This window comes from Scardinius erythrophthalmus, assembly GCF_964197995.2.
Source record: "Scardinius erythrophthalmus genome assembly, chromosome: 3".
NCBI lineage: Eukaryota > Metazoa > Chordata > Actinopteri > Cypriniformes > Leuciscidae > Scardinius > Scardinius erythrophthalmus.
This window is the reverse complement of record NC_138223.1, coordinates 15,068,442-15,096,352: the sequence shown is the minus strand read 5'-3', so window position 1 is coordinate 15,096,352 and position 27,911 is coordinate 15,068,442. Positions and strand designations below refer to the sequence as shown.

At 38.5% G+C, this 27,911-nt stretch overlaps 1 protein-coding gene across 2 annotated transcripts in view; it reads right to left on the bottom strand.

Annotated features, from left to right (window-relative positions):
- Nucleotides 1–27,911, bottom strand: part of rnf38 (ring finger protein 38) — a 38,491-nt gene that overhangs the window by 2,734 nt on the left and 7,846 nt on the right. The window contains exons 3-12 of one of the 2 annotated variants that reach the window (XM_081362527.1): nucleotides 21,249–21,310; nucleotides 8,645–8,838; nucleotides 7,203–7,458; nucleotides 5,545–5,724; nucleotides 5,206–5,373; nucleotides 3,437–3,601; nucleotides 1,401–1,504; nucleotides 1,214–1,310; nucleotides 995–1,116; nucleotides 685–784 (exon numbers count right to left, since the gene is read on the bottom strand). In XM_081362527.1, the coding sequence (XP_081218653.1) occupies nucleotides 685–784; nucleotides 995–1,116; nucleotides 1,214–1,310; nucleotides 1,401–1,504; nucleotides 3,437–3,601; nucleotides 5,206–5,373; nucleotides 5,545–5,724; nucleotides 7,203–7,458; nucleotides 8,645–8,838; nucleotides 21,249–21,310 (1,448 nt within the window). The remainder of the gene's footprint in view (nucleotides 1–684; nucleotides 785–994; nucleotides 1,117–1,213; nucleotides 1,311–1,400; nucleotides 1,505–3,436; nucleotides 3,602–5,205; nucleotides 5,374–5,544; nucleotides 5,725–7,202; nucleotides 7,459–8,644; nucleotides 8,839–21,248; nucleotides 21,311–27,911) is intronic. The other variant, XM_081362528.1, reaches the window with a different exon arrangement.

The following is a 27,911-nucleotide window of genomic DNA, read 5'->3' as shown; positions in this document are numbered from 1 at the left end:
ATGTATGAAGCACAGTTCACACAAAAGTCGCTTTCAAACCAAGCAGCTTTCTGGTGGTCAACGGCAAATTTGTGACCGACTTGAATCGGTTGTGAAATCAGCATGGGGAAATGGCCCTCACATGAAATTCACGACTTTGTAGATTCCAATTGAAATGACTGGATTTTGCCCGCAAAAATTATCTGAACAACAATAAATGTGACCACACCAAGACAGGGTTTTCTTAAACAGGGGGCCTCAGAAAAACTTCCCAAGAGACTTAGAGATGACTAAAAAGCATTTAAATTCTTATTAATATATTCAAATAATCTAACTGTGATCTAAATTGCAATGCAATGAAAAAAAAAAAAAAAATCATAAAATAAAAAAAATATTTATTTTCAATAACTAATGTGCTTTTAAATGAAAGTTCTTGAAAGTTCTAAAAATCACAAAATGCATAATGGTTAGATTAATTTAATATATCAATACTGTTTCCGCTTTGTCGTAATAGCAGAAGAAATACTGGAAATAGTCTACATCGAGGAGCCTTTAAATATTCTGCTGGACAATGCGGGCATTGGAGTTAAAAAGGTTGAGATCCAGTGAAATTCTTTATATAATTTAAGGATATAATACCAATAACACCATTATTATTATTATAATATGAATAAATAAAGTTAATTAATTAGCATGCTTGCTTACCTTGAGCCATTTATCAACACACTTGGCATGGAATTCATGATTACAGGGCAGTACTCTCAACAGCTGACGAGACTCGAAATCACACATGCACACTACACACCTGTAGGGAAAGAGGGAGGACATAATATTATTAATGAACTTTTTCCAACATCACGATTTTGTTCATGTATTTTCAAAACATCAAAGAAAAAAATGTCTATTTTAGGCGTTTTAAAAGGCTTTTTTTCTCACACAGTACACATATTCCATGTAGGTCACAAAGTAGTTAAATCACAGTCTGTAAGTTTTAAAGTGTGTGTATTGTACTCACAAAGTCTGCTCAGACTGATGGTTGCTGGGGTTGAATCTGTAGGAAGGCAGCTGTTCGATATCGGCTTTCGTCAAACCTCTAGGCTTCGCTTCTCCGAGACGCTCGGCAAGGTTTAACAGAGCCTAGTCAAACACAAGAACAAATACACATGTAAAATAGAATAAAGTGTTCTTAAAACAAATTCCTAAAGTGTTTCCTGAGATGATAATAGACACGCACCTCATAATTCTCAACCTCTCCATCATCTACATCCAGCTCTAAGCTAATGGCGGGACCCACTGCTGTTGGCTGGACTGGAAGAACAGATCTGAACCACCAAAAAAACCAAAGAGAAAAACAGTGACATTTTCTACAGCTCATTGTTTCTCTGAAACAACACTGATGTGTGTTTGCATGTGTAACTCACAGGAAGTAGGGCAGCAGACTCGGGTGGTACGGAGGTGGAGGTACGGCCTGCTGAGAGCGGTAGCGTCTGCCTGTGATTCGCCGAGGCATGAAGTGGGGATACGGCTGGAAAGAACACAAAACCGTTTTTAGATTGTTTAATTTGCATTAGCCGCGTTTCCACTGTCGGGCCAAAACCAAGCGACAGTGCGTGCTATAGCGAGTGCCAGGTCCAGTCGCATTACCACTGTCAATAACGGGGCTTCCTCTGGGCCAACGGCCAGGTTTTTTGGCCCGCCGAATACCTTGGTCCAAAGCGGGCCAACTGGGGCTTGAGGAGTGGTTATGAACAAAGGCGGAGTTTATATGATTTAGTAGAGGGTCAACACTGCAGCTCATTTCCCATGCTTTCATTTCAGGCTACCAGCTATTTGTGAGAGGAAAAAACTTCAGACTGCAGAAGTTTTAAATATAGGCAGAAATATATTTATATGTGGTGCTAAAGGCTACTTATGGTGACCACTGTTAATACCACAGACTGCTTGAAGAAATCAGACCAAGCATATATGATTATAATCTTGTATTTAACGGTCTCTTCCCTGTGCATTTGTTGATACCGTACTTATGCATCCGCAAATGTTATAGATTAAATGTGCTCAGGTTAACTCATAACTTTGTTCTCGTGAGCTCCCTCTGTTGGCTGATAGGATAACCGTATTGTGAGATGGGAGAGATGCTCAAATCTCCTCGGATTGCATCATTTAGTGGAAAATTAATAGAGATTCTAATTTTTCTAAAAAAAATGTGACGTAAACATGATATTTTATCAATATTTATTTTAAACGTTTTAGCTTTTGGATTTAAAAAGCCTCAATAGAGTTGTTTTATGCATTCGTTTGATCACACAAATGGAAGCAGGCGCGACTGAATAAGTAGGAACGTGTCTCTTTTTGTATGCAATAGTAAATACGGTATAATGATTAAAGGGTTAGTTCACCCAAAAATGAAAATTATGTCATTAATGACTCACCCTCATGTCGTTCCAAGCCCGTAAGACCTCCGTTCATCTTCAGAACACAGTTTAAGATATTTTAGATTTAGTCCGAGAGCTTTCTGTTCCTCCATTGAAAGTCAATGGACGGCATACTGTCCATGTCCAGAAAGGCAGTACAGACATCATCAAAGTAGTCCATGTGACATCAGTGGCTCGATCTTAAGTTTATCAAGCGACGAGAATACTTTTTGTGCGCAAAAAGTAAAAAAAAAAAAAGACTTTATTCCACTATTCATTTCCTTCTCTCTAGGCCTCGAGTGAGTTCACGTAGTGTTTTTGCGTAGCGCGTCTGTGTTGTACGTCACACGCATCACACATGACCAGCGTCGGCCAATAGTGAGCCTACGTGTGACGTACAACATAGATGCGCTGCGCAAAAACACTATGTGAAATAGCTCGAGGCCCAGAGAGAAGGAAATGAATAGTGGAATAAAGTCGTTATTTTTGTTTACTTTTTGCGCATAAAAAGTATTCTCGTCGCTTTATAAACTTAAGATTGAGCCACTGATGTCACAGGGACTATTTTGATGATGTCTTTATTGGCTTTCTGGACATGGACAGTATGCAGTCCATTGACTTTCAATGGAGGAACAGAAATGAGGGTGAGTCATTAATGACATAATTTTCATTTTTGGGTGAACTAACCCTTTAATGTGCACTCCTGACAGAATTACTGTCCCTGTAACATTTTTATCATAAATAACTGGTTGATGCTGGAGTCTAAAGTCTAAGTAAAGACCAAACGTTTGCTTCTGTCATGCTTGGTTTTCAGTCAACAGGTGAAATGGTGGGGTTGTGTGGCATCATTCTATGGAGTGTTAAGGGTGAGTTTTAGGGTAGTGCTGCGTCCCGACAGTGGATATGCAGCTTGATTTTAGCCTCGCGGCTCAAGGTCCGAGACTATTGGCCCAGCAAGGCACGTTTTTGTTAGCCCTGGTTCGCGCTGGCCTGACAGTGTTAAAGCAGCTTTTGATCTGAGGTGATAAAGCTTGAAGATCACTCACCACACCAAAGAGCTCCTGGTGCAGGGGTTCATGGGAGAGGAACTGTAGTGGGGTGGAAGGTGGCAGAGGACTAGGATGGCCAGAGTGAGGATAGTTAAACCCTCCAGCTACCGACAGGTGATGATCCCCCAACAACTCCACCTCATTCTCTATCCTTTGCAGCGGCTATTCACAAAAACAAACAAACAAACAAACAAACAAACAAACAAACAGGATTTATTCATTTTCTGATTGTCAACATGTGTACTGTAAACATTACTACTAATATTTAAATACTTTTAAATGTATTTTTTATTTATTTAGCAGAACTATAGTAAAAAAAAAAACGATATGTATTAATATAAATATTTACAGTTTTTGGGGTCAGTCAGTCATTTTTTTTTTTTTTTTTTAAGAAATTGATACTTTATTAAAAAATATATTTATAACACTACAAAAATGTTATGTTAAATAAATGCTGTTCTTTTGAACTTTCTATATTGATCAAAGAATCCTGAAAAACTAATCACGTTTCCAGAATTTTTAGGCAGCACAACTGTTTAACACTTATAATTAAGGCTGGGAAAAAAATCGATTTGATTTAAAAATCGAGTTGGTAGGTCAAATCGATTCATATTTTCAAAAAATCGATTTTTTAGATTTTTTTCCTCCCCCTCTTCAGTATAGCGTACAATACATACATTTTGCATTCGTCAAATCTTCCTTCAGGGTTTCCCTAACATGCTCCCTGGCGCAGCCCTCGATGCTTCACGACATCATGACAAAAAGACTAGCATATTTAATTTTTTAACGGTCCTCCACGGCGATGGCGCGCGAGGTAGAGACTGTGTGTGTTCGCGAGTGAGTGAGCGAGTGTGTGTGCGCGAGAGTGAGTGAGTGTGTATGTGCGAGTGAGAGAGTGTGTGTGTGTGTGTGTGTGTGTGTGTGTGTGTGTGTGTGTGTAGGCTATATGTGCGAGTGAATGTGTGTGAGACGGCTCGCGATGACTGGTCGGAAAACAACGTGTAGTCTGACATGTTTCTTGTCCACTACATGACAAGATTTTTAGGAGTCAAAATCGTGTAATCTGACACAGTGACTATCGTAACAGACAAAAAAATCGTGTAATCTGAACCAGGCATAAGAGTTACCTGAGGATTTTTTGTTGATTTATTAGCTCAATCCAAATACAGTATAAATAATTTAGATGTTTAACAATCTTTGTTGCACGCACAGTGACTTTTCAGTTAGAGAAAGGGTTTGCCTTTGCAATTTTTGTTTATGTTGATGCACTTTTAAATACAATAAATATATATTTTTAAAATATATTTACAGTTTGCAGTTATTTCGTTTTAAATGGGGGGAAAAATCGAATCGAATCGTAAATCGAGTTTTTTATTAAAAAAATCACAGATTTTTTTGGGGGGAAAAAATCGCCCAGCTCTACTTATAATAATAAAAAATGTTTCTTGAGCACCAAATCATTCTAACATATTAGAATGATTTCTGAAGGACATTGAAGACTGAAGTAATAATGCTGAAAATTCAGCTTTGTCATCACAGGAATAAATTACATTTTAAAATACACTAAAATAGATAAGCAGCTATTCAAGGTTGCAATAATATTTCACAATATCACTGCAATTGATCAAATAAATGTAGCCTTGGTGAGCATGAGAATTTGTTCAAAAATAAAAAAAGATGCACAAATTCCACAATTCTGAATGGTAGCTTAAATACATAAAAATATAAATACAAACATTGTGTTGGCATTGCGATTGTACACTCACAGATCGAGACTGTTGTGTCTGGAAGGGTAAGAACTGTCCAGGAGTGGTGAGGTGGCCCGGATGATGTGACAGATGCGGAGGATGAAGCAGGAAGGGTGGATCGCTGGAGAGAAGAGGAGGAAATGCGTACGGCACTGGCAAATGCTGCACCGAACACGCCGGCAACATCTGCAGGTCAAACAAACAAATTATTTCAGACCATTCCAAATGGAGATTGCACCCTCAGAGATTAAAATAGGAATGTAACAACTTCCTACCACTGGGAGGCAGCATATCCAAACAAATCAATGAGCTCAAAAAATGTATGCGGTGCCTTTACACACCCTGATCTGTACTTACTGGAGGTGGTACGCTACAGATTGGATAGTGTTGCTGTCCGCTGAAGACCACAGAACAGGCAGGCACCTGCTGCTGAGAAGAGCATGCTGGGAGATGCTGTCCTGTGCAGAGGGGAGCGGGTAGACCATGGGGCGGCACTGGAGAAACTGTATATGATACCGGCACCGTACCCTGAGGGAGCTAAAAGCGCATGCAAAAACAATAAAAATAAATATATACACACACACAAAGAGTCATTACTTTTGTTAAACGTCCCAAATAAGTTTGAATTATAAATCAACCATCATAAAAGTGTCCACTTCAATAATGATAATGCTAAATGATTTCAGTACCTGCTTGTTAATTCGGGTCCAAGCCACTACTTGTTTCAAATGAGAATCTTAACAGCTGTCTATGAGCACTATTTATTCATATCATACATTCAAGATTTTAAAAACTCACAGTGTACACTACATTCTCTGGGCTCATTGTGACCCAGCCGCCAATATTTTAACGATTCATACAAGATGAATCACTGTCTGGCCGTCTGAGATTTCGGTATGCACATAAAGGTTATGATCATAATTTTTCGGTAGTACTACAGCATAGCGGGAGTGTTTATTAGCACCGTTTGTTGTTTGTTGTTTGCTTTTGACATCTGACTTCGTTTGGACCTGGAAACTGAGACAAGTGGCGACAGACGTGAGATTTGAAAAAACAACAACACACATTTCCACTAGAGATGTGGGGGTACGCGTCTCACACACACAAAAAAAGTTATGATATAGGCAGTGTTGGGGGTAACTCATTACAAGAAACTCGAGTTACGTAATCAGATTACTTTTTCAAGTAACTAGTAAAGTAACTAGTAGAGTTATTTTGAAATAAGTAACGCAAGTTTTCCCATTTATTGACTGACAGCTGTCTTGTCCCCATGTTGAGACAAACCGAAATGCAGAGGCGTTGTGTGTAAACATGATGGTTATTGCAGTTCTAGACTAAATTTGAGCGTGCATTTACTCACTTGCACACAAAAAGGATTCAATATTCCTCAAAATGAATGAAATCAGTGAAATGCAGGATCAGAATCCTATGCAAACCTCCAATAACTAAATATGTTAAATAAAACATACATTATTTTTAACACATTTAATCTCACTTTTGACCAATGTACTTGCTACTGACCTTGGATGATTCATTTTAAACCAAAAATGACTAGATTTTTTTTGTAGGTGTCACTTTAAGTAAGTGTTAAACATTTTTTCTCCTGCATCCTATTCTTCCGTTATCCAGAATGGCAGCACAGCTGAAAGGTTTGCTTGAGCTGCGCCCTCTACTGTACACGTGTGAATTTGCATTTCCTTCAGCCTGAGGCTTATTATTTCAATATTGGTGTGAAAGGGTCTTTACATTTGCTCTAAAATATAACTTGTTACAATAAAAAAAAACAATCCCAATCGGAAAAAAAAGTAACGTAACGCAAAACTTTCCTAAAAAAGTAACTAAGTATCGCAATTAGTTACTTTTTAAGGGAGTAACGCAATATTGTAATGCATTACTTTTCAAAGTAACTTTCCCCAACACTGGATATAGGACATCATAGTCTGCTTAATATTGCTGCTCAATAAGCCCCGTTATGATCTCACTGAAACACTGAGCTCCCGCCCCAACCCTCTAACCTGCTCATGGAGGTCCATCACCATGGCGCCCTGCTGTGGCGGGTGCAATAACCGTGGCGAGAGCGTGGGTGGGTGAAAGGCCCGGGGCTCATCAAGGCCGGGTGGAGGGTGGGATGGTGGCTGGCCGTAGGGATGAAGAGAATGTGGGTGAGGAGGGTGGCGGTAGTTTTCATCTTGCCCCCCACCCGGGGAACCATGAGGGGGATGGTGCCGTGACAGACGCTCTCGTCGACCACGCTGACGCCGCACTGGAGGACTGCACAGAAAGAGTCACATTTATTGATAATGTCTGCACTGAATGCTTTTATAAAAGGCCTACAATTTTGTAAATAATAAAAATAAAATAAAAACATAGACATTCACTAAATGTAATATTTCTATATAATAATATATCCATTGACTGCACTAAATGTTTATTTATATAAAAATTGTGTTTTAAAACATTATTACCATTCATTAACATTCATACATCATATCACATATCATATATATATCATAGTTTTTTGGTTTTTTTTTTTTACATTTAGTGGATGTTAAAGAGGCTATATGCAACTTTTTCCCCAAAATAAATGTTACAATAGCCTTTTTATTTGACCATTTATGACTCAAACATCTCCTGATGAGCATACTGACACCTTGTCAGCTCACAGTGGGTGCACCTATAAGCCTGTATCCTATTTTTCCTATTTTCTGTCGGGTCGGATTTTTCGCGCGCTGTCTGCGGATGTGACGTCAAGCGCGTTCATGTTAAACGTTTCAGATCACTCTGCCACCACCGCTAGTCAGCAAACAAACTTAGTTTCTCAAACAATATATGTATTTGACTGTTCTTACCTCTGTAAACATAATGTTGACTTCTTTGCAGCGGATGACTTGTGAAGTGTGCACGTACGAGAGCGAGCAGAAAGGAAGAGCAGTTCCGGTTTTTGGCCACAGGTGTCAGTCGCGAGTTTAAATTTCAGAAAATCGCATGTAGCCTCTTTAAAGAAGGTTCATTTTGTATAGATAGTTTTATTAAACATAAATAAACATTCAATACAGCCAGTGGATATTGATATAGTATTTAATATCACATAATATATTCATTGGCTGTATTTAATGTTCATTTATGCATTTAATAAAAACTATTTGTACAAAAATAGCCATCTTTAACATTCACTAAATAAATAAATTATTATTATATTATTCCGTTCTAATAACCAGCTCTAGTATTTATAATGCTCACTGAGGGACTAAATAACTAAAGAAAAGACAAGAATTATGGGCTTTCCCCCTAAAATTAGTCATTTTCCAACACAGTAATTGATATAATTCAAAATACAGTAATCCATTTTGAAACAATGCATTATACAGACAAACTAGACAAATGTCACAGCACAGCATGAGCTGACAGCTAATCATGACAGCAATTAGTACTAGCAGTCAACTAACACACAGCATACCTGCGTCTGTGCCGAGCAGGTGTGTGGCAGCGCTCGGGGTGGTAGTGTGGGTGGGGATAGGGGTGTGGCCTGCGACTGGGCGGAAGCTCCCATGGTCTGATTGGTGGTGAGGGTGTGGAAGGAGGGGCCGAGGTAAACTCCAATACAGACTGCTGGGAAAGACGCTGTCTCTTCGGACTTGGAGAATCCTCCGTCTGAGGGACAAAACACAGTAAATCGCTCAGTAACTCATCTACAATTACAAACCAAATCAAACTGCACCATTACTCTTGGTACTACAGTTTTTTGATGCACTTAAAGGAACAGTTCAGGCAAAAACAAATGTCAAGCTTAGTTTAACAATTAACATTCCATTTTTAATAATGTTATAATAAATATTGCTCACCACTGGACAAAAAATACAGCACAAAAAGGAGCAGTTTTGTACCACAGGAATTCCCCACAATATTATAATCCATGATTGTGAACAAATATATATATTTTTTGCACATATGCTAATTGGTATTGCCCAATGAGAGCACAAGCAGCTTTTGTGCCTGACGGCATTAGTGGCATTTCCTGTCAATTATATCAATGCCTCTGTTGCCTAAGGCAGTGTGAGGTCACTTTCCGAAAAGTTTGAGGAAACCCATGGCTTGTTGCTCAACACGCACACTTGCTCAGCCGGTGTTACACAAACTCATTCATCTCAAGTCAGCCATCTCCTCTAAGACATGGAGAAACATGCAGCGACACATGAGTCAGTATGTGTAACATGCAGCTTCATCTAACACTCGCCTTTTACTGGAAGTCAACACACACGTGCTCACTCATGACTAAACACACACACACACACACACTTTATGGCCTGATGAGCTTTTCAAAACCTGGGCCTACTCAGTTGGGAAGAGTCATAGTTTAACAAGGGGCAAGATCAGAAAAGGGACGACTGACTTTCTTAAAGCACTTTCAGATGACTAACAAGTTACTCAGAAAAACTTTTCAAACACAAACCCACACACGTCTCTGTAAGGCTTTTAAGATGCAAACTAGAGGAACATCTTAAAATATCACAAGTGCAACTTCAGTTAGAATCACATGGTAGATGCACACAAATGGACAGTATAGAGAGAGAGAGACAGAGAGACACAGAGAGACAGACAGAGAGAGAGAAAGAGAGAGAGAGACAGAGAGAGAGACAGAGAGAGAGAGAGAGAGAGAGACAGAGACAGACAGAGAGAGACAGAGAGAGAGAGAGACAGAGAGAGACAGAGACAGAGAGACAGAGAGAGAGAGAGAGAGAGAGACAGAGAGACAGAGAGAGAGAGACAGAGGCTCGTTGTGGGTGGTAAGGTGAGCTCACAAAACAGGGTTAAGCCAAGTGTGGAGATACAGAGAGCAGCCGTTGACACCAGGAAAGGCTTTTTGTGTGTGTTTGTGCGTGTGTGAGAAATCAGTAACAGGAAACAGCTGGGGAGCAGGCTGGACTTATCTGCATATGGATTTGAGTCAGGTTTATTTGAATGTCTCTTGAAACAGATACACCATATATTCCCCCTCATCTCATTTTCCATGTGGTAAAAATGTCACTTCGATCTACTTAGACTTCCAGCAGACACTTCTTTACATCTCTCAGTGTGAGAGGTGAGACCTTGCAAAGCAACGTGACGAACAATGACATCAACCTACAGTATGCAGTGTACACACTCTCACACACAAATATTATTATACACATTTAAATTATATATATTTTTTGTTGGTCTTCTGCAACTTTGTTTTTTTCTCTTCCATTACCATCTACAACCATCTCATCTATTACAAGAACGTAAAATAAAATAAAGATGGCGATATTTCATGCATGTTCATGCAACACTTATTGAGCAAAGATGCATTAAATTAATCATAGGTGACAGCAAATTTGTTACAAAAAATATATTTCAAATAAATGCTGTTCTTTTGAAGTAAATATATAAAAAATAAGGATCAGTTTCCACCTAAATATTAAGCAGCACAACTGTTTCAACATTGATAATAATAAGAAATGTTTCTTGAGCAACAAATCATCATATTAGAATGATTTCTGAAGGATCATGTGACACTGAAGACTGGAGTAATGATGCTAAAAATTCAGCTGTGTCATCACAGGAATAAATGACTTATTAAAATATCAAATTAGAAACATTCATCAAACAAACAAACAAACATCAATATTTCTGTTCTTACTGTATTTCTGATCAAATAAATGCAGCCTCTAAAATCTTACAGACCACAAACCTTTGACCGCTAGTCAATAAATCAAGGTTTTATAAGAAGAAATAATCAGAGTTTGATTTATGAATAAATTAGACGTCAAATAGAACTTTTTTCAGCGTTTACTGATAAACAAGAGTCTGGGTGTTTTAATGGAGTTGATATTAACCTCACAAATTATACTTTAACTTTGTTGGCTTAATCATTTTAAATTATCTACTAAAAATGTATAACCATTGAATAATGAAAAACAAACATAAAAATGTATATATTCACATCACATTACTAGATTCGGTAGGTACTACACTACACTCAGTACGATCAAATCACTTAAATCAAAAAAGGAGACAATCTCACTGTTCTGAATTCTTCATGGGAAATTCATTTTATATACGGAGTACGGACACAGTGATTTACTAGAACAGGGTCTTGGAAAGATGAAGATGTCATTTTCAGCGCAGCTATGGAAGTTTTAACAGCCTTGCTCTAAAATTGGATATTAAAGGGTTAGTTCAGGATTTTAGACATGAATCTCTATAGCTTCCCCATAATCAGTGTGGTGCATTGACCATGACTTACCCTCGACAGCGTCCTGTGAGCCGAGCTCCGGTCCAGTTTTGGTCAAGATGAAATTAGTCCGGCAAGTTTGCTGGGGTCACGGCAATAAAGCTTTTTTCTTCTCAAATCAATATGTGTTCAAAAGAGTGATATATTTGCGTCACTAAAACGTTGTCTATGGAGAGGTCAGACCTCGTAATGGCTTGGCACTATTTTCTCCCCTGTCATAACACTGCGCGCTGCCGCTACCTACAGCCAGTTGCGAGCTGCGCAGGCGCACACCACTTTTTCAGTTGTTCGGCAGTGTTTACAGCAGTGTTTACGTGCTCAGAACAGCTACACGAACGAGCTAACATAGCTACTCACCAAGAGCGATCAGTTTGTACAAGCTTTGTAGAAAATGGTGCGGACTTGTGACTATCCGGACTGTACAAACAAAGATGTGGCGCTTTCTCCTCACACATTTCAAAGATTTCTTGTGGCAGATGTTGCTCTGAGGCGACTTTGGCTCATTGCTCTGGGCTTCAATGTGAACTCCAAACTGGCCAAGATAAAGAAGCTATCCTTTTGATATCCCAAAAGATATCCTTTTGGCTGTGTGTCGAAGTCACTAGCTGCGTTTACATGGACACAATCGGAATGAAATCAATCCGACTGATGAATCCGAACAAGGTGTTTACATGAATGATAAATAAAGTAATCGGGTTGATGTGCGCGTTTATATGTCACAAGTTTTAAATCGGATCTGATGTTTTGACATGCGCACACTGCACGAATATACAGAGTTTCCCGCTTTTCGCGCATAAATATTCTCCTCTATTGGATCTTTATTTGTTTTAAACAGCAGACGTAATATGAATTCGTCTCTGGTCATAATTTAGAGCACATTAACCGTTTTGCCGTGCTGCTTATTGATCACGCAGTAAAAATGCCCCTCCCCGCGGCCAAAACCAGACGTCTGTGGATGAGAATCCAAAACAAGGACTGGTGGGACGTTGTCCTGCTTCACTTCACAGACGCGCGAGTGAAATGAGAATTTTAGAATGACGGGAAACTTATTAATATGACACTTTATTCAACAGGAAGAACAGCTCGTTCCGCGCGTCATACGTCATTACGCTAGTTAACGTCATTGCACATGCGCAGACCTTTCAGTTTCGGTTTTCAATCCGATCAAGTGTTTACATGTTCTCTCGATCGGATTACAAAAGGGATAAACCACCCCTTTCAATCCGATCGAAATTTCATTCGGATCGAGCTCAATCGGATCAATTAAGGTGTTTACATGAAGGTTTTTTAGTCCGATTGAGCCGTCAATCCGATTATAAGTGTCCATGTAAACGCAGCTACTGTTGTCATCGTCGCTGCTGTAGTCAGACGTACATGTTATCGTTCTCTTTACGTGCTGTAAACAAAGTGACACGTGCGTGCGCGGCTCCCAGCTGGCTGTAGGTAGCGGCAGCGCGCAGTGATATGACGGGGAAGAAAATAGTGCCAAGCCATTACGAGGTCTGACCTCTCCATAGACAGCGGTTTTGTGCTGCAAATATATCACTCTTTTGAACACATATTGATTTGAGAAGAAAAAAGCTTTATTGCCCTGACCCCAGCAAACTTGCCGGACTAATTTCATCTTGACCAAAACTGGACCGGAGCTCGGCTCACAGGACGCTGTCGGGGGTAAGTCATGGTCAATGCACCACACTGCTTATGGGGAAGCTATAGAGATTCATGTCTAAAATCCTGAACTAACCCTTTAAAACTACAAGCATGTTGAAATGCCTCTCCTGTTCTGACGGCCATATGGTCACACTGTCGGCCTGTTTGACAACTTTATAATGAACATTCTGGATCTTTCCACTGTGGTCTGACTACACTTGAAAAGACTAAGAAACATTCGCAAACAATTACACAGCTGGCCATTGATTTTATGAAAGTGAGATTCTTGAACATGTAAAATGGTTCTTCTGCCAAAACAATATTGTACCATGTTACTATTTTTCATAGTTCATTTCACACTTTTTGAGTTCAAACAAAGGAAAGAGTCCAGAGAGTGAGCTCTGACTAGTCTTCCCTCAGTCCTACGGTTTCTTCAGAGTCATGAGAGGAGGGCAGGGGAGAGGAAGGTGAAGGGAAGGATGAGAAACTGGGGCTGGAGGGGGAGAGTGGATGGATGGATGGATGAATGGGAGGAGGACAGGAGTGATGCCTCAGGGTGCAGCAGGGTGGGGCTCAGAGGGGGAAAGTGTACGACTTAAAATTATGAACTATGAGCAGCGCCTGGAACACAGCCTCAGGACATTTAAACACAACCGTCCGAAAACAGTAACTGTCCACACACACACACACACACAGCGGATGGACACATACTCAAAATATCCTAAACCAGTCATTTAAATGTCAAATATTAAATGTATATATAGATGTTATATATTATTAATTGTATAATACAAAAAACCAGGGAACATTTTAACATATGGAACAGGGAACATAAAATACATAAATTAAATTGATATGTAAATGAGAAATATCTACAGTTGTACCGTTTTAATAATAATAATAATAATAATAAAAATAAATGTTATTATTAGTATTATTATTTACCTTAACATAACTATTACATATTATTATATTTAATTAATATTACATTATAATTGCAACACATTTGTAATTACTATAGACTAACCCAAACATTATCATTATAATATTTAGTATTAAATGTTTTATTATATCATATTATTATATCATATCATATTATATTATATAAACTTATAATTAGAAATAGTCATTTATAACTACTGTAGACTAACCCTAATATAATATTTATTGAACATTATATTTAATATTACATTATAATTACAATTAGTTATTTATAAGTTAATTAGTTATTGGATGCTTATATATATATATATAATTTTTTCAAAAAAGGACATTCGTCAAATGTCCCTAAAGGCTGGTTTTGTCAAATTTGTCCTCAACTTACAGCTAAGTAAACACACTTAAATACATATGCAAATTACAAAGCGTTCACTGAAAAACAAAAAAAGCACAAATTCAGGTAAAGTCACAGGATCACAGGAGCACTTCAGGGCAAAGCCAAACAGCAACCAAGATGCGCGACGCAAACACACACAGACGCACACATCTGTCTAAACCCAGTCAGACAGGTCCATTAGTATGAAACATTAATGGGGCCGTACATCCGTGTTTGGGGGAGGCGGGTGGGTGAGGGGTTTGGAGAACAAAATCTGAACATGTGTGTGGACTTAACATGTTAGGAAGAAGATTAGCAAAAACTTCTAACATACTCGGTGGTCTCGCATTTTGACCTTATTCATTGTAGCAGAGCATAAAATAGTCCTTAGTGCCACACGATTATGAGAGAGCTCAACATCCTGTTTAAAAACTACAGCTCCAGGACCCGCCATCACATGCTCAACAAATACCAAGCCCTCTCTGCCTGGGGGGCTGCACTATCTACAGGGAATAACCGCTGCTATTGTGAAGGAGCTTGGCAAAGTGCTGAACACCCAGCCAATATATCCCTGCGATCTGAGGACAGTCAGCACTGCTGTGGATAACTAGGGCTGGGAATCATAAGGGATTTACAGATTCTGGTTCTGATACCAATTCAGTTTAACAATTCTATGTCTGAGGACAATTTATGTAAAAACTGCTTAATTCAAGCCAGCTAACTCAACTACGCCACTAAAAATGAACATGATTGCACAATAGCTTACACTAGCACTGAACAATTTGGAGGATTTGACTTCTGATTTGAAACACCAAGTTGAAAAACTCCAGGGCTGCATCCGAAAGCTTAGGCAGCTGGCGTGTTGCCTTATCAGGCAGTGACTTAGCAGGCAGCGTTTGCATTTACATAACGGTACCTAACAAAACTGATTTCAGACTTCTATGGCAGAGTAACGGTTTAATGATCTACCTTAAAGAGCGAGCTTTGAGACGTCATCTTTATTTTTTTTGCTCAACTTGCACAGAATTGGAAATCAAAGGCAGCGAATAATACATATATGCTGCCTTCAAAAAAAATAAAAATAATTAAATACAAATAATAATAATCGGGAGACAGGAAGTGAAGCTTACTTGGAAAGCATCCTTCGAAGGCAGCATTTTTCAGCTTTCAGTTTAGTGTGCTACTTTGTAGCGATCAAATTTGGCCCAACATTTTGTGACCAAGTATTTTTATTATTATTTTAGTCAAAATTATATAATTTATTATGATGATTTTTTTATTATAACTACTACTACTAAAAATAGTAAACAAAATACATTTTTATATCAAATTTAAACTGAAGTAACTTTATAAAATATAGAAATTTGAACTGGAGAAGGTTTGGCTCCGGAATATTATGGTCTGTGACAAGATACTTAAGGAAGGCTACCAAGAAGTGTGATTGAAATAATATTCATTAGCCAAGCCTTTATCATTGTAGGGGCTGTACATTTACATCCAGAATTCCACAGAAATCTTCTGGAGGACAGAATCCAAGTGATGTGGGATACATTTTTTGTGGATTGATGTGAACAAGTCTTCATGACAAACAAAGCAAGCTAACACACACTGTGTTGCAGAGCATATTAGGGAGCTCTCTCTCTTGAGTGACAACATTAACTATGGCATCAACTAATGCAAATCGAGTGAATTATGCATTTTTCCTAGCCTAGAAATCTAGACGCACCCTAGCGGCAGCAAAATGTATTTTGCAGCCAGGGTAGTCTAGCAACTCTCCATTGACTTTCGTGCTGGAAAAACCTAAATTGGGTCAGGCCAATCACGTCGAGTATAGAGTAGGCGGGGCGGGCTTAACATAATGACGACAGAGTTGCGACGGTTCCCTGCTAACTGTTACTTGAAAACAAAGAAGAGCTGCTGCTGAAGAACAGTCTTTCGAATCGGCTTTGGCCGCGACTCTGGAGGACTTGGAGTTAAGTTCTTCTTTGAGAAAAGAGCAAAGAACGGCACTTAAGTCATTCTCAGGGGTTAAAGTGAAAAAAAATCCTGAGCCTAAAATATTTGTGTGTGTGAGTGTGTGTATGTGGGGGGGGGGGGCCTTCATTGGCACCATTTATTTTAAAGCATGTTAATGGCATATTTTTATGAATGAAGACCAGTATCACTGATAAAGCTACTTATGTCTCGATAAATTTATTTTTCCAAAATGTGAAACATTTATTAGGCTTAAAAAAAAAAAAATAATATAACAACTTTTAATTTAAGTGAACATAAAACAATCCTCACTTAAACCCATAATAAATGTCATATTTACCTGTACCTTACCTGTCTAACCGATGTGAATTATATAGAAATTGAATACGTTTATATAACAGTCCGCACTGCATAAATTATAAATGAAAAATAGATTAATCTTTAAGCGTTGAGCAGTTAGTAATTTTCTCTGTTCCCATTGTTCTTTGGTTAACTTTACTAACAGAGAGAATTGCTGTCACTTTAATACCCGCCGCTGCTGACAGGATCTCACGCATCTCATTCTCTACTCTTTACTTCCATTTAAGATTGTATTTAACTCATTTGACTGTTCTTGTGAAGATACTCGACAAAACTGACATTTTGGCATAAATGTGTGTGTTATGGTTCGTTCAAGCGCGAAAGAGAACTCGATGGCGCGCTGTCGACTGCGATACTGGTGCGCGTCTTTCTGTGTGTGTGTGTGTGTGTGTGTGTGTGTTTCAGGAGGACATTCACTGACAGCGTGCGGTTAAACATCATAACAAACGAATTTGAGTGGGGGTGGAGGGGACAACGGGATTTTGAAAAGTGTCCCCATAGGAAATTACGCCCGTGGGTAGGACATCATCCCCAAGCATCATGAACTAGCGCTCCTTTCACCGACAACGCCAACGTGACGTATAAATCTCAATCACACTGTGTTGCCAGGCCCCGCCCTGCTCTGCTTCTGATAGGCTTGTAACGTTAGTAACAGCTGCGTTCCTTTCATATGATTGGTAGGTGAAATCAATTGACTCGAAAATATTAAACCGCATGCAAGTTCAAATTTTTTTTTTCTTCCTCAAGGCCGCACGCCGGAGATCTGGCACGGTGCCGGAATACTTTAAGCCCTGCATTCTTAAAAAAGGAAGATGTGTTCGTAGTTTTGCTGGCCAGATTCAAAAGTTGAATCTATCAACTAACGTTAGCTCCGCTGTTGGGAAAATTCTCTGGTTGGTTGAAGCGCTGTCCTATTACGTGCAGAGTGAATTTGAAAGACAGCTATTTATCCCGCCCCTCGGATTGAGCCGTGTCTATGGTGAGTTGCCAGACCAAACATCTTGATGTAGGTCTGGCTTGCCAGGCCACATTTTTCCACTACTTAATGGGAATAATTTAGTTTTTTCTGAAGTGGTTTCTTAAAATATACAAAATAGAAAAAAATAAAAGTAGAATTTTTTTTTTTAAACAAAAAAAGTTAAATAAAATTCACGTGAAGTTGGTACTTCTCAGTCTTAAGGTACTGCTGGGTCCCTAGAGATTTTACCCAAGTGACTAACAGTACACTTAGAAATCTGGGGTTAAATGCCTTGCAGAAAGGCACAATGGTGGTTATTCAGGGACTGGTCTCGTGCGAAACTTCTCTTTAACCACTACACTAAATCTATCTGAATGCAATGTTTTTAGTCATAAAACTGCTCCAATACAAATTCCATTGCTTAAAGATTTGCTTTCGTACTCCTGTACCTGTCCTGTACCAGCATTTCCCTTACGGTAAATACCGTTAGAACCATTCAAATTTTGGTTAATTAGGTTTGATAAAATAATTTGTCGGATTAATGGCGCTTTTCCACTGCATGGTACGGTACGGCTCGGCTCGGTATGGCACGTTTTGGCGCTTTTCCACTGCATGGTACGGTACAGCTCGCTTCGGCTTGCTTTAAATGGTACCACCTCTGTTGAGGTTCCAAGCGTACCGTACCGATACTAAAATGTGATGTGAAAACACTGCAGATCACTGATTGGTCAGACAGAATCATAACTACCAGCGTTTATACCAGAGTATAAACTTCAAAAAAACTTCTTATAAACTTCATATAAATGTTCAATCTACACTCTAAAAAATGCTGGGTTGTTTCAACCCATGTTTGGGTCAAATATGGACAAACCCAACCATTGTGTTAATTATTATTTTTTTATTTTTAAACCAATGGTTGGGTTTGTCCATATTTGACCCAAACATGGGTTGAAACAACCCAGCATTTTTTAGAGCGTAGACTGAACATTTATATGCTCTCAAATAACAAATGCATCTGGAGGGGAAATATGAAAGTTCTGAACTGCACTACTTTGCTAGGCACTGACATCACGAGATGCCATATTTTCCAACCTCCCGAAACAATCAGCAGGAGATTCCACATTCTCACATGCCACAATGTGCTTCTGTTTCAGTGTAATACTTTAATATTTAATAGGCTGAGTCTATAGAGTCCTTGCGCTGGGTGACTGCTCTTCAAACGCTGGGACTTTATGAAAGTGCTCCGAATAAGCGGGTCCCCCTCATCTCCTCCTCCATCTCATTATTTTCCAGCCTTTCATTTCTCCTCCCTCTGACAGGCAAACCCATTTGAGGCCGCCTCCACATTCTACACCATGGCGAGCTTGTTTCTGCCTGTGCGGAGGCCTAGGAATGGACACACACACTCTCACACACGTCTCAGTTTCAGCACTCTATATTCAGGACCTCCCAAGAGCCAACACGTCCCGTTCTGCTGTTCATATAGACGGCCAGCAGCGAGCACAAAGCTTTCAAAACGGCTCCACACACCCCAAAATATGCTTTGTTTAGTTCTGAACAGTCAGCACACACAGGATGAGATGCAGTTACCCACGGGCCCAAACACTCTTCTGTTCTGTGTGTGTGTGTGTGTGTGTGTGTGCCGTCTCTCTCTCTCTCTCTCTCTCTCACACACACACACACACACACACACACACACACACACACACACATTTGTCAAAAACAGGAAACAGTAAGGGTTGTTGGCCTGGTTTCATTTCTGCCACTAAGCAAAAGCATTAAAGTTTTTTTTTTTAATGGAGCAAAATCCTCTCAGAAATACAGACTACATTCCCTTAGTTTCATTCGGCCATAACTCAGTCTCTCGCTCGCACCAACACAGCCCCATCGGTCTTTTTCCACTCCCTTCATTTCGACAGCCATCCATTTCTAAGCCACTGTTCCCCTCTCTCCGTGTCCCACAGCTGGAGGTGAAATCATTAGTGCCCCCGCTCCCCCTTTCCATGCTTTCCTCTTTCTCTCTCTCGCTCACACATCATCCCTTCTTCCTCTCCCGCCGCCCGCTCGCATTCCTCCCCCTCCCCCTTTCCCTCCCTCACAGGGCCGGGTCCGCCCCCAGAGGCCGTTGTGGCCAATCACAGAGCTTCAGTCAGCTAGCCCTCCTCCTCCCTTTGACTGTAAACACTGTGGAGTAAAACTGGGCAGGAACTGCCTTTTGTTTTTTGCACCATCTACCCTCCCTCTCGCTCTTGATTTTAAAAGGCCAGGAATGACAGAACATCACATTTCCCAACATGTACCAGAACAGTTCTTTGAATGAATGATTCAAATAGTTTGAGAATGAAAAACCAGCAACGGTCTTGGTACAAAAGAAGCCACATACAGTGACTCCAAAATGATTTGGACACTTGGACAGCTGAAGTGTAATCGAAAATATTTTCTCTCATAATCACTTAAAATGCAGAGACTATTAGCAATCCAAGTTGATTTCCTCAAAAAAGTGGTTCTGTGCCTTCTGTTTTTTTTTTACTGTAGTTTAATTGGTCATATTCATTCATAATATATCAATAATTATTTTTAGTACACTACTTTTCAACAGTTTGGGGTCAGTAAGATATTTCAATGTTTTGAAAGAAGTCTCACAAAACTGCATTTATTTGATCAATAAATACAGCACAAATATTCTATTTTAAAATATTCTAAAACGCAATTTACTCCCGCAATGGACAGGCTATATTTCATTACTCCAGTGTTCAGGGTCACATGACCCTTCAGAATCATTCTAATAGGCTGATTCGGTGTTCTAGAAACATTTATCAATGCTGAAAACAAATGTGCTGCTTAATATCTTTTGTAGAAACAGTGATCATTTTTTTCAAGATTCTTTGTTTAACAGAACAGTATTAACTTGTATTATTAGCGGCCACTTTTGATAAATTTAATAACTTCATGCTGAATAAAAGTAATAATTTAAGAAAAAAATCTTACTGACCCCAAACTTTTGAACGTTACACGTAGAAATGAATGCGATCCAATAACTGACATTAAGTATATTTAATAAAACAATTCTAAACAAACATTTCATTCATTTTTTTATAAAATATTATTGGCAAACGTTTAAATGCACATTGTCATATTAACAGTTATAAGTAAGGAATTACGCTGAAAGTACAACACAACAAAATAAGCTAGGAGGAGTATATGTTTGAATCACTAAAAAGAACTGACTCACAAGAGTCACTAGTTCAAGAATTAAGACTACACCTGGTTTTGCACAACTTGCCTTAGTCTCTGCACATTAGTCAGGGTAGGAGAAAGTATTTTAACATAGAAAAAATAGCTTTAAACAATGTTATACCAGAAAAAAATTCACAAAACCACATACTGACAAACAAAAATTGGAGCTAAACTGTAATTTAAATGGAGACATTGCAGTCATGGGCATTTCATTTGTAGCACCTTGAGTAGTACAACAAAATGCTCTGCAAAAGTCAATGTTAAACATGAAGAATTTGGCTGATTGTTAGTCTATGTTAGTATTGATGTCTTACCTTGTCAGTGGCGTCTGCGCATGCATGCTCTGAATGATAGTGGTATACTCCTCCCATTGCACCTAAAGACAGCACAAGAACAGTTAACTCAACAGCCAAGTGTATTGAAGCAGCTAAAACACTATAACCATGTGATGCAGCATAATTATTTACAGCTTGTATGCAATGTTTGGCAGTCAACAGTTTCAACAGGCCCAAAAACAGACTCTTGATCCAGCAGCTTTACAGGATATCAGCAGCATGTTGAGACATCTGGGCAATACTTTAATCTTGCCTGGTGTGTTATTACAATAAACGTAATCACAATCACCATCATATAATCAGATTCACACAACCCAAATTATCTCTATACTGTTTAATGCTGCAGTATAAGCTCTTGTAATACAGTTGTTGTTTGTAAAGGATAAACCGTATTTACTTGGGTCAGTCTTGCTAATTAAACGATAAAAGGTGCTCTAGAGGTTTTGACAGTAAAAGTCCGTCCATTGATGATGACGACAACATGTTATTGAAGTCAGAGAGAGAGAGAGAGAGAGAGAGAGAGAGAGAGAGAGAGAGAGAGAGAGAGAGAGAGAGAGAGAGAGAGAGAGAGAGAGAGAGAGAGAGAGAGAGAGAGAGAGAGAGAGAGAGAGAGAGAGAGAGAGAGAGAGAGAGAGAGAGAGAGAGAGAGAGATGCATTAATCCTAGATTATAGTATGGTGCTTTCATGACAATACATCCAAAGCCTTTTGTTTTCTTTGGGTCTTTGTTTTTGAGTTTCAAAATATAATTTTTTTTGCCCGTCTGTGTTTGTTTGCGTGTTTCCAGTGTCTCTGTGAACGTTTCATCAGACGAGCACAGGATTACCCTTGAACAATCCATAAAAAAAAAAAAAAAAAAAAAAAACTCTCTCCAAGGACAAGGACGCTTGTGTGTATGAGCGAGGAGTGTGTGAAGTGCCCACAAAAAAAGCTTTTTATTTGAACTCGTGCTTCTATTTTTTTCTGTCACCATACGTTTTTTTTTTCAGTCTCTTTTCTCTCAATGACAGAGCGAGTGAGTGAAGCAAGGAGTGACTGACGACACTGAGATAACAGGGAGAGAGAGGGAGCGAGAGAGATATCCATGGGTATGAGGAGGATATTGACACCATATCATGCAACTACTAGACAACCATCTAAAACAACCAATTAATCCATCCAAAGTGAGGCTGTCTAGTTTATCAAGAGTTTCGATTTTGAATATTTTCAGCAGTGGTGCATTAAAAGGAATGAATTAACTACTGAAAGGGTTTGTCCTGACAGCATGATGAACACTTTATTGTGATACAAGTCTCAAAGCAACTGGAGGCAAGGTTAAAAGTTCACTCTAAAATCCATCCCCATTAAAACATGGCAATCACGGCTGCTTATTTGTAAGATTCACCATCTAAATAATTAAATAAAAAATAAGCTAATAATAATAATAATAATAATAAATCTTAAAAAAATGTAAAACAAAAACATTGATTATATAAATGTATTATATAAATATATTAAATTAATTATATATATAATTATATAAATATTAAATTAATTAAAAATATAATTATAAAAATATTATATACATTATTTATATAACATCTTTTCCAAGGTCACTTTCTACGGAGACCCTAAAGGGACATGTTATTGGCAAATTAGATGGGAGGAAAAAATTTACAATATTTCAATATTTTTGCTTTCGCCCGCGAAAACTTTGCCACAAAAACATTTGTGTTCCCTCAAGAAACTTTGTGATCGCAAATATATAGATATATAGATATAGATTTTAGAGGAACGCAAAACATTTGCAAAAGAACTCAAAAGCATTAACATAATTTTTCCTTGCATATCATATTTTCTTCCATTACCATGTCCTTTTAGGGGCTTCATACATTACAGATTAATAATAGTAATAATAATAATAATAAAATAATCAACTAAATTTAAAACACATCAAGAAAATCTGAAAACATTCTTAAACAAGTAGGAAAGTAGGCTAGTTTTGAAATAATGCAAAGAAGGACATAACGGACATAAATCTGGTTGTCACTGCCATAATCTAACTTGGTGTATAAAAATAAAAAACTGCACTCAGATGAGGAGTGAGACTCATATTTAGCCTCAGTGTGAACATGGGCTGTGTGTGCCTGAATGTTACTAATTAAACCATCATTAGTCTACCAGACAGACGAGTCTCATCAACTAGAGATGTCTTTGCACTAAAAGGTACATTTTCATGCTGACAGAAACATAATGAAATATCTGACAGACTAACAAATTTCTTGCAGACTAATGACGATTTCAGTTTCTCAATATTTAAAGCCCTCTGTAGTCATGCCAGCCGTTGCCATGGACAACTAAATACCGCATCTAAAAAAAAACAAAAAAGCATAAAAATGTGTTTATTTCAATGCAAAGCAATAAAATGTGCATCTAATGATTTTATTTTCTTTGCAAATCCATAGCTAAAATAAGTCTCAATTTTTTGCGCTGGCCAGTCAAAATTAAGCCCCAATACAAAAGGTCGCTAAATAAAACTGGACAGATAAAAAACGTTTCAGTCAGAATCACTCATAACTTGCTTCTGAAGTCTGACTGCGCTGTTTGTGTGTAACGTTTCCTGTGGTTGCTCTGTTCAACTGTAGCAACATTGACACATTTTCAGTCCACAGTAACAGGACAAACTCATCGATGACACGTTGTGAAGGATACTAGGGGTACATGATGTACGAGGGACCAAATGACCAGTACACCCGCTTTTGCGATGATAATGAAGGGAAACGCAAGAAGGGGGAAGGAGGGAAAGAGGAAGAGAAAGAGGCCCACAAAGGGAAAGAACAAGAATAAAATTTGAATTGAACTGCAAGCAAGACACTCTGCAGAAGACAGAGGGACACAGACTGGACTAATTTTTAAAAGGACATATCAATACAGGGAACATTATACACCTCTGACTGATACGCAATAATGCAGCTTTGTACCAATGCAATCACGGGTCTCTATCGTGCATTTGGCCCAAATTTAATCGCAATCATTATACGGATGCACTTGAATCATGATATGTAACTATATGAGGTAGTTGGTGGTGAGAGCCATAAAGTGAATACTAAATTATAGTTTAATAAAATTAGTACATAATATTTACATAAATATATTGCTGATTTGGTGCTCAAGAAACATTTCTTATTATTATCAATGTTGAAAAATTTCATGCTACTTAATATTTTTGTGGATTCTTTGATTAATAAAAAGTTAAGAGGTTTAGGCTAGTTGTTTTGTAACAATGTTAAAGTCTTTCATTTAATTTGATCACTTTAAAAAAAAATTACATTAAAATCCAGTTTACAGTATTGTTTTTTGCTTTGTTTTAAATCGACAGATGAGGGCAAATTTCCCACTGAAGCCGTGACAAACGTCGTCTTTATTTTGATGGTCTCAGTTTGGATTGTGCCGTCACTGTAATCTGCGAGGCTCAGATGATCATGCAGTTCAACTTAATCAGCAGATGGCCAGTAACTTGATGCAACTGCAACATGGTTTATTTATTTGTCAAAGCCAATTTTTACCTGCATCTGGTGCACACAGATCGTTCATTCCGGACCTCATTTCGAGAGGAGATCCTGGTGTCATTGTGGGGGAAGGGGCACACGACACAAGAGGTGTCCTGAGTAATGGTATGGGAAGGAAAGAGATCCAGGGAAAATGAAGAGGGAGAGAGGGAGAGAGAGAGAGCGAGATACAGGGGACTGAGGCTTCCCCCTCTTGACTACTATCGATTTTTCTCTGAGCTCCAGAGTGCATCAGCTTTATCTGTCCATTCCTGGTCCTCCTTTCCCTCCTGAGCCCATCTATCCATTGTTGGCTTCTACTGTCACACGATTCCTTGCTCCTCCCTCACCCCCTGAACATTACAAAAACAGGCATATCTCCACCTCTACATGGAGCAGTGACATTACTCTCCAGAAAACATTGACATTCATGAAGTTCCTCTGCTGAAGCACTTTGCATATGAAATTTAAAAAGGGGCACAAACAGACCAAGGAAAAGCAAGCGAGAGATTGAGCGAGAGCGAGAGAGAGAGAGAGCTAGTGTTGCCTTATTACTTCTAATTTAATTAAATAAAAAAAATTGTTACATTGCACTGGTGTAAATAACATTGTTATTTTAGTAATATGTATATACTGTAGTTTAAATAGAGCCTAGTTGAGGTTTAATTATTATTTTTTTTTTTTTTTTGTTAATCTTAAAAGTACCAAAATGGAAATTCTGTCATTATTTACACACCCTCAAGTTGTTAAAAACCTGTATGAATTTCTTTCTTCTGCTGAACACAAAATAAGATATTTTGAAGAATTTGGGTAACAAAACAGTTGAAGCCCCAAAACAGCCCCGTTGACTTCCATAGTATGGAGAAAGAAAAAAATACCATGGAAGTCAATGTTTTATATCACTTTTTTTCAGCTTTATTTCAAGAAACAAATGTTTTAATATTCTTTAACCATTTTTGATCAAGATTTAATTATTTGAAATGATGATGTTTAATTATTATTACTTCATTATTATTGTTTTATTATTATTGGGAGGAAAGGGACAGATGGAGATACAGTTTGTCTTTTAAAACCCAACAGCCAAAAGGAAAAAAAAGAGGAGGAAGGAAGGTCAGAGTTGGAAAAGTTGAGCCAACAGAGAGAGAGAGAGAGAGAGCGAGTGAGAGAGAGAGAGAGGAAGTAAAAGGAGTTTAAACGAGCAAGTTCAAGAGTGTGACAGAACATGAGTGAGAGAGAGAAAGATTTGGCTAATGTTTCTCAGCTTGGTTCAGCTTTCCCTCTCACCCCTCTCAGTTCTCCAACACACAAAGGAAGGGACGCCAGAAAGACGCACACATCCACTCCCTCTCTTTCTCTCACTCTTAACATGTAGTCTACCTCTCTCAACAAATCTTCCACAGCTCACTCAAACACGCTTTGCTTTGGCCTGTCTTTTCCCAGTCTTTCTCTTCTTCAGACATGCATAGAGATGGCTCAAGCTTGCCCGACAGAGACAAAACATCCCAATCTGTTCCCCTGCACCGAGCCTCTCGGTTAACCTGGGAAAAGATAGCATCTAGCAAATTTAACTCTTTGGCCGGCTCAAATCCCATTTACAGTAATAGGCTCTACAAAGTGACGCTGAGTCTGGGCTGGGACTAAAGTGGAGTCTTGGTGAAGACTGACGTCAGATGTGAGATTTACAAATAGACGAGAGGGCAATGCGGTTTGAGGGAAGCCACACTTATGCTTTGGTCTCCAACAAACACAAAGACCCGAGCATAGGATGGAGCTCCTATAAAGACAGACACTGGAATGGTGTCCCACACTGGGCAAGTTGAACATGGATTCAAGTCCTGATTTGCACCCATTCAGTAATGACAATGGATCAAGAGTCAGGATTGACTTTATTTACAGACAGTTGACACAGAAACTATGCAAAGAAAAGTAAATTGGGTGCACATATACATATATACATATATTATATATATATTACACACACACACATACATACATATATACATATATATACACATGCAATATAGCATACTAGCCGAGACACCTTCTTTACATGTACAGGTGTGACGTAATGACGCAAAGGCATGCTCAAATTTCCCGCAGAAATCCACCAGAACCACTGGAATTAAAAACAGTATTACAAGCTTATCGTTTTGAATCGAGCTAAGGCAAGCAGACAGTTTTGAACACTGGCTGGTTACGTACTTGCTCACATTTGTTATGGATTATTTTTAAACCAAAAAAAAGTTACAGAATACAGCTTTAATATGCTCATGGTTGAGACAATGATGACTCGATGACCCATTTCTGCAGTTAATGTTCAGAAACCATCTTGGTGGACTAGAGTGGGAGCTTATGCATAGTTCAAACTTATTTCAAGAATTGTGAACAGAATCATTAAGTCAATATTCATATTACTAGCATTACGGACTATAGGTTTGCTGACAGGCCTGCCGATCTATAGATACAAAGTGGCGAGTAGAGTCTTCAAAACGGAACTGTTAAAGAGGTTGCCTGGAGACGGACAAAAGCAGCCAAAACAAACAGACTCTTGTTATGAAAATGGTGTGAGAGTAAGTTTTTCAGAGAGTAAGAGAGTGTGTATGAGAGCTTTACTGCCCTGAACACCACATACATGGATGGATTCAGTCATTCATCGTTCCCTACTCATGGTTTCCCTCATATCCATCGGACAACACGACAGATAAGGAAAAAACACAACTCCTGTCTATCTGTAGCTCAGAGGCTGAGACACTATTGATTGCATGAACGGACAGAAGTACTAATACTAGAGACTGTGCAATAATATGGTCTACAAAAATGTCATTTTACTTTGACTATAATATGCAAATTAAATTATAAAAACATCGAACTATAAAAACATTAAAGTAACGGAGCAAATCTTAATACAATTATCCAATATTTTGAAATATATTTATAGCAAAAAAAACACACAAAAAAACACTTCACCTTTCACAGGATTTTTAACAAGCACTTTTCTTGTACTAAAAGCATTAATCAATTTTTAATGTCTTGCATTACTTTTTTTTCTCACCTCATCTCAAAAATGGTTTATTACTTTGCTTTCTATAAAACTTTTATCACACAAAAGTTAACAC